The sequence below is a fragment of the Xyrauchen texanus genome, chromosome 45, assembly GCF_025860055.1.
Source record: "Xyrauchen texanus isolate HMW12.3.18 chromosome 45, RBS_HiC_50CHRs, whole genome shotgun sequence".
Lineage (NCBI taxonomy): Eukaryota > Metazoa > Chordata > Actinopteri > Cypriniformes > Catostomidae > Xyrauchen > Xyrauchen texanus.
This window is the reverse complement of record NC_068320.1, coordinates 24,112,172-24,124,651: the sequence shown is the minus strand read 5'-3', so window position 1 is coordinate 24,124,651 and position 12,480 is coordinate 24,112,172. Positions and strand designations below refer to the sequence as shown.

General features: G+C 38.4%; 1 protein-coding gene across 1 annotated transcript; it reads left to right on the top strand.

Moving 5' to 3' along the window:
* Positions 1 to 242: 242 nt before the first annotated feature.
* Positions 243 to 12,254, top strand: LOC127637220 (G1/S-specific cyclin-D2-like). Its single transcript, XM_052118170.1, has 5 exons — positions 243 to 743; positions 1,478 to 1,694; positions 4,172 to 4,330; positions 5,574 to 5,722; positions 9,759 to 12,254. The coding sequence occupies exons 1-5, from the start codon at positions 549 to 551 to the stop codon at positions 9,918 to 9,920; spliced, it is 882 nt and encodes a 293-aa protein (XP_051974130.1). The 5' UTR covers positions 243 to 548; the 3' UTR covers positions 9,921 to 12,254.
* Positions 12,255 to 12,480: the final 226 nt, after the last annotated feature.

The following is a 12,480-nucleotide window of genomic DNA, read 5'->3' as shown; positions in this document are numbered from 1 at the left end:
TGGACATGTGCATCTGCACGTGAGTGGAAATAATACAAATTGGCATATAGCCTGTATTAGCCATCTATAAATCTATAACTATGCCCATTTTTTTCCAGGACTTGTTTCATTGTGTACAAAATTGACTTTTGAGGGGTGGTGGGTTGTGGCATATTAAATGATTGGCTAAAACACCATGCATATGCATATGAGTCTACAGGAAGGACAGAATTTGAGCATTTCAGCAACGTGCACGACTCGAGTAGGAGGGACTGGCGTTTGGGTGGTCATGCAGTCAGAGAGTGAATAATGCAGTAAATGCACTCTGATCAACTTCATCTGTAGCCTATGTGTGAGTCTAGAACGAAAGACTTATGACGGTCATTACAGTCTCCGTGATCTAAAAGTGAAAGGTTTATCATTGCAAGTCAATTTAAAGCTGATGATTTAGCTATATTGATGCCAAAGGCAAGACAATATCACCACCTTCCTCTTTGCAGAGTCTCAACTTCATGCATCCGTCACTTTGTAGAGGTAATATTAGTAGATAAGGACGGGAAAATCCCAACATGGAACTTTTTTGCTTGGAAAAGGACTCAAACGTGAGAGCTCAGAGGGATCCCAACATATACTGCGATGAAAGAGTCTTGCAAAGACTTTTAACAGTGGAGGACAGATATGTTCCGCAGAGACCCTATTTTGATTGCGTCCAGAAGGATATTCAGCCTTTTATGAGGCGGATGGTCGCAACATGGATGTTAGAGGTTTGTAATTCAAGTTTTCTTTCGGGAAAACTTTGTTTTGAACTGTTTTAGGACTACACAAAACCAAGAAATCACCAGGAAATGCAATGATGATACCTCACTTCGTGACCATGCAAGCTTTACATGTTAATTTAATAGCAAATACGTGCGTATTTATCTAAAACACGTTCTCTGTGTAAAAGATGAGAGTCTGTGCTTTGTTTACATGTGCAGATTGTGTCGATTTGTAATTTTTAAACTATTTGCAGCCTGTCTAGATGCTCAGTGGTGCAACTAATGTGCAACTACGAGAATAATCGATTTAAATGTATTACGGTTCATCAAAACTTAATATCAATTGTCGGATATAGTACAATTATGGAAGGTGGTGATCTATATGATTGATATTTATGTTGTCACTGACCTCCAAAGGTCGATTATATTTTTTAACGTGACGAATCATCCAAGCAGTCATGTGTGGGCGTCATTCGGCACACCTTGAAATTAATGAAGATATCTTTATCACTGGAAATTCCTCTATCTCATGAGAGAAGTTAGAAATAACATGTAGTCAAGTTACATGCAGTAATAACCTACATATAAGAGCATAGCTATAGCAATGATGCATGCATGACCTAAATATTAGTAAAAGCACCTACATGAAAATAACTTATTTGTCTAGTTTGGCATAGGACAGTTCAATGCACATTGTAACCTGAATTTACATTGAGTTAATTCTGTTTATGTCTCTATAGGTTTGTGAAGAGGAGAAATGTGAAGAGGATGTTTTCCCCTTGGCTATGAACTACCTAGACAGATTTTTAGCTGTGGTTCCCACGCAAAAAAGTTATTTGCAGCTCCTTGGGGCTGTGTGTCTCTTCCTGGCCTCAAAATTAAAAGCATGCCAGCCGCTGTCAGCCAGAAAGCTCTGCATGTACACCGACAACTCCTTTACATCTCAGCAACTGCTGGTAAGAACTCAAGAGCATGCTGACTTCAAGAAACCTTGGGCTGCAGTAATAGTATTTTATGCAAACTCCATATTTCACATTTCCCTTTGTTTTGAGCTGCTGAATAATCATATATTTTTTATTGGAAAAGATTGCAATGACGTGGTTATACTTGGCATTTCTGGTTGAAGGATGACATGAAATGAGTAGAGGCATCTCGAGAAGTTCATTTTGCCCCCTAATGGTTGTTTCAGATGTTAAAACATTCTTCTGGTCTGAGCTGAGATATTCTTCTGGTTTTGGCCTCTGTGGTATGAGATGACATGCCCTATTGTCTCTAAACAGCATGAGAATGGTTTTGAAGATGTTTGTTATACAAGATGTGTGTTAAAGGATCCCGTAGATGGGCAAGAACTTTGTAATTCCACATCAGACAGCCTCTTCTTATTCCAAATGAGATGGTGATTTTAACAACTATCAGAGGGCGTTAGAAATCATGAAATGTATAGATGAATGTTTTGCATTTAGGAAGAAGTGGAGGCGTCTTGCCATTTGTGCTGATTTAGTGTTGCTTTGTCAGGGACTGTCCTTTTCTGAAGAAGTTTTCAATAACTCTAAGAAATCTTTCTCCCCCTGTTCAGTCACCAACACACAAAATAGGGTGTAGAACTTCTCACTTTGGGTTGTTCTTCCCACTTATGTCTCTGTTCTTGAGCTTCTCAGAAAAGCAGGTGAAACAAAGCAAGCCGTGCACGTGCGGGGAAGGAAGTTGAGCGTGTGCAGGGAATGCAGCATCTGGTTGGTGGAGATCAAAGACAAGGGGCGGAGCTTTGCATGTTAGTTTGATTGACTGCAGCTAAGATGTCATGACACTTGGGCTAGAAAGATCCATATTTACTGAGCAGCCTGACTCATTTTGTCTCTAAACCTTCTTAGTCTTAAAGAATCCTCTGAATTTACAAGTTAGAGGATGCGTTGAGTGATGAAAAGACAGTGTCAGTAAGCCTATTTATTTCTCATGTTTGTGCATTAGGGCAATTCATGTCTCTCCATTATATACATTTTATGTAATGCTGATATATTACTTCTAATAGAGGTCGACTGTTATTGAATTTTGCTGATAATGTCAATAATGGTGGTGGGAAAGTACAATAACCAATTAACTATCCGATTGTTTTACTGCAGCTGGTGAATGAATGTTGTTGATTTTTTATTTTATTTTTTTACTGTTCCAAAAGCAGCTATTATAGTGGATTAACTGGCAAAAACTATAAATTGTCGACCTCTAGCTTCTACCACACAATATTGTAATTGTATATTTCAGATATTAGGGGGCAAAAATCAAAGTCAGGCATTCAAAGTCAGGCACTCTCTCCATGATTAAGTCAAATGCACGTTCAATGACAAATCGTTTTTGTTATGAATTTCCCTGTATTAAAAATTGTACAGTAATGGTATCAGATGGTAATGCTACGGTACTTTGTACCAGCAGTAGAGTGGTATTGAATAACTACCAAATTAATGTACCATGGTATTAACATGGTACTCCAAGGCACTTCAAATAATACTTTGGTTTAAAAAAAACACATGTTACTTTTTAATCATTTTTGTTAATTTAATCTTTTGCAAACTCAGGCCCATATGAAATCTGGCCCTGTAGAACCTTGTAGAAAGCTCCACAGATCTTTCACAAAGGCCTGTATTTGTTTATTAAACACATTAGCTAATTTCATTGTGATTTCAGCTACAAATAAGAGTTAACATATGTTTTAATCTATTCTGCAGAATCCCAAAGATTTCCCCACAAAATCACAGAAAATGTGAAACCAATTCGCACATTTTTTGTTGGCCTGTACATAACTGAGAAAATAACCAAACCTATCTGCATCCTGTATAGTCTGTGCCAAAAAGGTGGTTTGTGAGTAATACAGTTGCTGTATTTTATGTGACATTCATGTCATACTAGAAGATGTATTTGGGAGGCCAGCAGGGGGTGCTCATATTGCAGTCTGTGTCCTAATGCCCCAGTATAGTGACAGGGACACTATACTGTAAAAAGGCACCGTCCTTCGGATAAGACGTTAAACCGAGGTTCTGACTCTCTATGGTCATTGAAAATCCCACGGCATTCTTGTAAATAGTAGGGGTGTAACCCAGGTGTCCTGGCAAAATTCCCCCAATGTCCCTTCTCAATCATGACTTCTTAATAATCCCCATCCATTAATTGGCTCTATTACTCTCATTAAACTCTCTCCTCTCCACCAATAGCTGGTGTGTGGTGAGCGTACTGGCACACTATGGCTGCCGTTGCATCAGCCAGGTGGATGCTGCACACTGATGGTGGTTGAGGAGAGTTAATTTGTTCACTGTGTAAAGTGCTTTTGAGTGTAGTGTCAGAAAAGAGGTATATAAATGTAATGTTCATTCATTCATGTTCACATCTGTTTTTCTTTTTCTCTCTCCCTGTTCCATATATGCACCTCGATCTCTCTCTGTTGGAGTGGGAGTTGGTGGTGCTAAGTAAATTGAAATGGAACATGGTTGCCATCACCCCTCTTGACTTTATCGAACACATCCTGCACAAACTGCCCTTACCCAAAGACAGACTCGCGCTGATCCGCAAACATGCACAAACCTTCATCGCCCTCTGTGCAACAGGTAAGAGTGCAAGAAATCAAAGTGTCGCACACACTAAACAACCCTACACATTTCAGTGACATAGTAAACTGGCTGCATTCATCAGAGATATGTAGATTTAAGTGAAACAGATAGACTCAAAAGGTTCTAAAATGTACAAAATAAACAGTTCAGTTGGTTTAATTTTGATCTGTTTGTTACTGAAAAGTAACCAGGCAACCAAGCGGCAGTAAGGGGGTATTATTTCGCTGAAGCGACGATAACATGACCTACTGGTTTCTATGAGGGTTTGACCTTAGTGAGACAAGTTCAGAAGATCTTTATACTAGTCTGTATCTCAGTGTTGGGCATTTCTGTGGGCATTTCTAGAAGTGTAAATATCCTTCCTGTATGATCTAAATCAGTGGTTCTCAACCTTTTTGACACCAAGGGCCCCCATTGTCCAAGACAATATTTGAAGGCCCACCAAACAGGCCGATATTTCCTCTGGTACTTGTGTATGAACAGAACCATATTTATCACTTCAAGAGGCCCGACAACTAATACTTCTGCGTGAAAGTAGCTGTTGTGATGCCTTGTTTTCTGTGTCTATATTAAAGTTTTGTATATCTAACTGGGTGTGTTTATGTGGCCCTGCATCTGTTCAAGAGACTGAGGTCTGAACACAAGCCAACCAAACAAGTTTTTGGGGATTTTATTATTGTTGTCCTTGCTGTGGCAGTTACTCATGGGATGTTTATTCAAGGCTGACTGTTGCATCCTCTGCATCTGAAAACACACTAACTCCAACAAAGTAGATGAAATGAAGCTCTTCCTGCATGGTCTAGTGGAGGTTTCCTCCCTGACTGAAAAGCAAGAGCCCATTCTCAGGATTTCAAGGCAGAGGATGAGGGGAGTTGTGCCTGGAACCTCAAAGCCCTCAGAGAGATGAATGGAGGGAGGAAGGAGGAGTGCGAGGAGGAGGAAGGCTCTCCTTGCTTTTCATTCGCTGCTACAGGAGGATTTAAGAGTGGTAGTGATGTTAAAACAGCTCTCCTATCTGAAACTAGAGAGTGCGTGAACGTCGGGTTGAGGTCTGTGTGCAATTCAAAACAGATGTTAGAGGCAATAAGACCTCGTCCCTTAGACAACATTGACTGTATTATCAGAATCGTTATTTCAACGGGAAGTTATTTCAAGGTGATTCACAGGTGAGTAATGTTCTAGCGAACTCTCTGAGCAAGTCACTGAGGTTTTGGGATGTGTGTGGTTGTTTTTTTCTTAGATCAGAGCTTCACCATGTTACCTCCTTCCATGATTGCCACAGGAAGTGTGGGTGCTGCAGTATCTGGCCTTCTGCCTGAACAGAGAGAACAAAGTCTGTGGAGGGACAATCTGATGGAGCTACTGGCAAAAATCACCAACACTGAGGTGGTGAGTGTCTATGGTCCATCATATCTACATACTGTAACAAAAACAAAACAAATCCAAAGAGACTAAAATGAACCTGCCAAATTAGGCTGAACCGAGAAAATGTACCAGCCATAAATATTTCTTTCTGGTCATAAAAATTTATTTTGCAAAATGTAGTTTTTTGTTTAAGAAGTTTACTAGTCTGATAATTGATATGCAGAACTGATATTTACTAGTTGTTTTATTTGTGCCTTTTTGCACAATGGCAACCAAAAATCAGCTAGTGCGTGCTAGGGCCAGTTGTGTTCCTACTGTCACTTCCGGGGCTTCATTGTGCCACCTCTGGGCTTTCTCGGGGCAATGACCTTTGGCCCGTTGATTACCCTTGGACCAAACAAGGCCAACTGTGGAGTGAAGCGGGGTCAATGTCAACGGTGAAACCTCGTCAAACTTGGCATTGTTGTGGATCCATTGTTGTGTATTTCCAGAGGTTCTGGGAAAAATAGTATAATTGCAGGTACATTACAAATCTGTTAAGATGCTCAATGGACAAAGTGGTGCCCAAAGAAAAAACCTTCCATGGTTACAGTCGGTGAGTTTTCAATGCCAACTTATCTTGCTAGCTAGCTAATGTTAACAAATGACAAATTCGAGTTTTAGGGCAACGCTGCAGCTATTGACCACATTTACATGCACTTAAGAAAGCGGCATTCTTGTTTACATTATGTTTCAGAATGCCGCTTCCTTAAGTGCATGTAAATGTGGTCAGTAGCCGCAGCATTGTCGTAAAACTTGAGTTTATGTCATTTGTTAACATTAGCTAGCTAGCAAGATAAGTTGTCGTCGACAACTCGCCGATTTCCTAATGCCATTTAAGGGATTAAGATAAAGCGGTTTAACACATCCGATTTCTCCCAGAGAATGCGGGCGGCTTAATGTGGTCATGTAAACACCTCAGTGCTTTAGCCCACTATGCCACCACCGCTCCACAGGAGTAAAGTGTATGTCGCTTTTTCCGTGAATATCAATTAGAACGCTACTTTCTTGCAATAACCCACTTTCTGGTGTCCATGTAAATGTAGTCACTCTCACTCACAACAGAGATGGCTGATCATCAAAAAGGTAGCAATCGTGGCGCAAAAGTATAAACATGAGAAGATTTAAGATGATAGATTGCAAATCAAAGATTCAAATATTTTTTTTCAAACTTTTGAGAATGAGGTGAAACCAGGAATTGCAACCAAAAACAGGACTCCTCAGAGACCTAATATAAAATCCCAGATATTTATACTTACAAATAGGGCTGGGCGATAAAACAATATCGATATTTATCACGATAAAGAAAATCCATGGTAAGCGTTTGAGGAATTTTCGATATTTACTGCAGTTCGGCTTTCTCGAGCTGCGTTTCCACTGGGGCGGACGAAATCCACTCAAAGGCGCTCTCAGCGCCGGAGAGAGCTTGCTCCGTACCGCTGCCAATCCTGTGATCCACCTTGCGAGCATGACGCTCAGCTTTCATAGGAATGAACTGAAAACGCTCTCAGCTTTGCTCACAACGCACCAGTGGTAACGTAGGGTCAGACTGGATGAACTTGCTAATGCTAGCTGCCTTGCTAACGATTAGGTTACGTCGGACAACGAATTGATTCCATCCGCATCGCAAGACTTCATGACAACGGTTGCGCCCTCTCATCGTCTCTAGTGAAGAGCGCGACAGAACAACAGTGATGTGGACAACAGCTCTGATCTTTCTGTGCTGTAATCTTAAATATTGTTCTCTAGCAACAGTCATGCATCATTTCTGCCCTGTCCCGCTCCGCACACGTTGCCTCTTTTCCCTGGATGTGTGTAGACATGAAGCGCCGCATGAGTTAACGTGGTTTCAAAGCACCTTTTAGACCAAAACGTTTTTCCCTTCTAAATGTATCTTTATTAATCAGCATGTTACGAGCCTTTAATAATAAACAAATCAAATAAACAAATAGATTTCTGTTCTAATTTTGTGAAAATTAATTAGATGTCTGGAATGGATAAGGAAAGATTAAAATTACTAGTTGGTAGACTAGTCTCTCACTTTAATGAAAATATACAAATGTTTTTTACATTAAAAAAAAAACTTTTTCAAAATTTTCTCTTGGGACACCCCTGAATACACATTCAGCATCATTCCACAGTCACAAGGGCTTCTATGCCCCATACTTGGGTATCTGAATCTAAAGAAATATAAAAAAATATTTCATTTTAATGTAAAAATACTGGACTGCTGTCACTATGCTTCAGAACAAACAGATGATCTTTTAACATTCATTTTCAATTGATAAACGGTAAAAGACAGTAAAATTGGTAAAAGATCCCGCAGACCCCACTGCTTTGGCCATCTCTGGACCCCCTGTGCAGTTTTGTAGAGACTTTTTTGACTGTTTAGAATTTATTTTTTCTTCTTTTCTTCCATCAACTTTGAAATAAAACAAAAAAGTGCAGTGTGTAAATGTATATCTTGATAAATATCGATATCAAACAATATGAAAAAGATTATCTTCATAACAATTTTGGCCATATCGCCCAGCCCTACTTACAAAGAATGTTTTGGGTTAAATCCAAGTTAAACTCTATTTACAGTGTTTGTGGCACAATGTTGATTACCGTAGAAGATCATTTCGACTCATCCCTCATTTTCTAAAGGATAAAAATCACGTTTAGTAAGGCACATAATTAAAATAAACAGGTCCAATACACAAAACATTAACTACACACTGTTTCAGCCATAATACTTAAACATAATAGGTGTTAACATGAATTTAATGTGGTAAAATCACTTAATAACCATGTTGAAAATCCTGTTTTATTTACTCGCCAAAGTACATTTTTGCTTTCATTTGACGTTTGGTGAGTGATCAGTTCAATTTATTTGTTAAGTCAGACTGACAGGATAATCATGCAGTGGGCCAACATGTTCTGTAAAGTTGGGAATTTTCAAAAAAAATGGAGCGAATTTGTCACTGCAAATCTGAATGCTTTTTTCCCACTTTTTGCATGTTGAAGCTATTGGCATTTTGCCCGTGACAATCTGCGGACATGAATGAGTGGCAGAAATTGTGTTTAGCAGGATATACACTCATGACTATATGGAAATGGAGAGATATGTGTCATTTAAGGAATGAGTAAGTAAGTGAATGTGTGTGTGTTTATTCACTGCAGCAATGGCAGTGCGTGTTTTCAGAGCTTGCGGCGAGACACAGGCCTCTCAACCACATCTGTGGATTAAAGCGCACAGACACTCGCATTCTTACACAAACCTACTTTTATTGCATTCGGGCTGTTTTTAAAGTCTCACAGTTAAACGTTTTGAATAAGACCCAGGGAGTAAACGGCCCATTTAAAAGCTTACGCACACACACTCACTCATAACGTTTAACTCATTCTTTGTCTCTCCTCAATGTAATGTTAATATTTTTTCCATCTTAAGTCTTGGAAAAAACACCACATGTCTCCGTTAGCAACCACTCCTTCCTGTGCCTGTACAGTAGTTGTCAGGACAAGAAGGCCTGTTGTGGCAGTCTCAATAGGTCCAGGGAGAGAACAACCTGTCAGGTTTCAATTATCCCGAGAGAGACAGGAGTTTAAGACTAGATCATTCGGTCTGACCTCTCACATCACTGCAAAAAAGTGAAAGACACAAGCTATTAATGTTGTATAGTTTGAAAGTGTGGTATGTAGTTTTGACTATTCAGTTGTTTCTCATCAAACCTTATCGTATGCTTTCATAACAATCATGAGTCTCATGGAATAATTTATTAGACTTCTGAATTATACTTTTGCGTTCTTTTGAAGCTTGAAGAGGTGCTCACCATTAACTGGCATTTTATGACATCACTGAGCACAAAATTGTTTCACAATTTTTCCCTTTGTGTTAAGAAAAAGAAAGAAAGTCATTTAGGGTTATAACAGCACAGGGGTGAGTAAACAACGATTGATTTTACATTTTTGGGTGAACTATCCCTTTAAGAGGAAACCAATATAGGAATCAATGTTATTTGGTCCCTCTCTGTTGTAGGACTGTCTGAAGTCATGTCAGGAGCAGATTGAGCAGTTGCTGGCCAATAGCCTCAAAGAGAGTCAACATCAACAAGCACAGGACGGCGACGCCACCAAAAACGGGACACAGTCTCAGAACCTGTCCTGCACCCCTACAGATGTCCGTGATGTCAACCTATGATGTCACTTCCTGTTCATATCACCACACTGCCTTAACATACAAATGAGATATGATTATTATTTTGTTATTGTATTTAAGATTTATTTCAAAGCCACATTAGATGACTGAGACATGTCATGTTATTGGTGCTGCTGCTGCTGCCTCAAATCTGCTGGCAGTGGCATTTTACATACTTGAATTTAAATTGAATCGGCCACAAATCATAATTAAATAATGCAGTTTATTGGACATTATAAATTGTACTCAACAAAGAGCATACATTGTATTGGCTATATAGCATACATCTGTATTGTTTATTATAAGGATTATATAAAAATTATAATTATTATTACTGTAATGCTTTTTTTTTTTTCTCCAGTAGCCGTTTTTTTAAACTTGGTAAAATGGGGTCCGAGTGTATTCCCAGTACAGGATATTTTAGAGGAAAGAAACTAGCAGATTTTATATATATCATAGGATTTATTTACCAATGAATCTCACTGCATGCAATAAGCATAAATAATAATTTAGTATGCATGTTTCATTCCATGCAAACTGACTATAATAATCTCAGAAGCACACGGGTATTTCGGTTGGACACTAAGTATGTAGTGAAGGTTGAGTAAAGGTGTCGTAGGCAAGGAAGAAAAGAGGTGGATTTTAGGATTTAAGATGGAACTGGAAAGTTCACACACGTGATTGTAAGAGTGACTGATGCCGAGGACAGATTGACTGATGAACATGGTTCTGTATCATTAAGATCTGTAATCATTTATAGTTTATTTAGACTATGCTTTGCTTAGTCTTGGTTGTTGTTTGCTCATATTTAGCTGGTTTTATGTTTTAACAGCAACATGTGGGATGGAAACAACGCTGAAGGGATTTAATGTTGTTTAATATTATGAACGTTTTGAAATCCTTAGCAAAAACACAATACAAATGCACTTTCAGTGCTCACCTCCCACTGGCTATCCGTGGCATACAAGAGGAGGGCAAATGATTTCTAAGGGCTTTTAATTTGTTGGATTGCTTTTCTTTTAAGTTATTTTAGTTTTGGGGCTGGTTTCCCATATTAGGTGTGATTGCGGGTTTTAGTTTTAAATTTAGACCAAAAACTGATCAAACAGTCAGCTGCCATAGACATGGTGAAGTTTTAAATTATAAGATTAGTTTTTTGTTTTTGTTTTTTTTAGTTGTGTTGAATTCATGTCAGCATAGATAGGACATCATCAAATTTATTTCACTCTATTTTTTATATAGACTATATTCTTTTGTCAAAATATCAGTCCTCTACTTGAACTGTTCTCATAGACTATGCCAATAATCTTTCTCTGCCTTCATTAGTTCATTCTTGCACTTTCTTAGGAAATTGATTTCATAAGTCAGTTTGAATTTTAATAGTGGACCTAAAAGTTACTATGAGGTGTTTGAGAATGTTTACTTAAAGTATAAAATGTGTTGTGACATAAGACCAATGTGCCATTCAAACACAACCATACAAATGAACATGTTTGGGCTCCAAGTTTGAATGAGAGTGTTTTGTTCATTTTCGGCTGAAATGTTTTTCACACGTTTGGCTTTCCAATCAGTTTGTGTTTGTGTGCTATCATACCAATTTTTAGGTTCTTTTATTTCTATGTAAACTTGGTTTGAACTTGTGTTCGAGTGCTGCTAAAAGAAAAAAAAAAAGAAAGAAAAAGAGCTATCGCATACCTTCATTTGCTTTTCTGTGTTGCTGCTGTATCATATACTTTGTGTTTTTGTTTCTGCTGGAGATGGTGGTTGCATGTCTGTTTTCTGTTTGCATTCACACTGTCATTTATCTTTCAAAATGTCTTCATTGACATTTCATTTCAGACAATGCACCTGTCCACTGCCATAATACCTCACAGTACTTTAGTCGGGAAGTACATGGCAGAGAAGAAGGATTTAAAAAAGGGGGGCTGGGGGGAACACTCTTTAACTAGTCTTCTTTTCTTTTTTTTTTCTTTTTTTTCTCTACATGTTTTGCCTCCATGTTAATTATTTCATTGGCTTGTCAGATTCACAAACCAAAAAGCTGTAAATGTACTCCTTACTCCAGTCTGTTATCAGATGTTGGGTAGACTGGGGAAACACATCATTTCAATACAAAATATGTCTTTATTGTTTGTGTATAATGTTAAGGCAGCCACATGTTCATAGTGCCTTAAGAGGTCCATCTCCAGACCCCAATATAGCCTATCTAAAATGTTCAGAGGCTTTTGAGCAAAGAGGCTTTTTTTTTTTTTTTTAACTATACGTTTGAAAAATTACCTCATTTTGGCCTATTACAAATTCAGTTCAATAAATCCCAATTCAAATAAATTAATGTGTGTTTTTTTTATGTTTTGTTTTTATTTAAATTTCATCTCTCTCTATCATCAGTATTTCTAAATTGCCTAAAAAAAAAGTCAGCTTTGGTAAGGAATACTTTATTATGTGGGGAAAATTCAGCAGTTTTAACTGTAATGCTCGTGAGAAGTCAGAGACAAACAGGAAAGGAATTTCTGATCATATGTAGCAGTGCACAATGTGAAACGTCACTGCCCTCCTGTGGTGA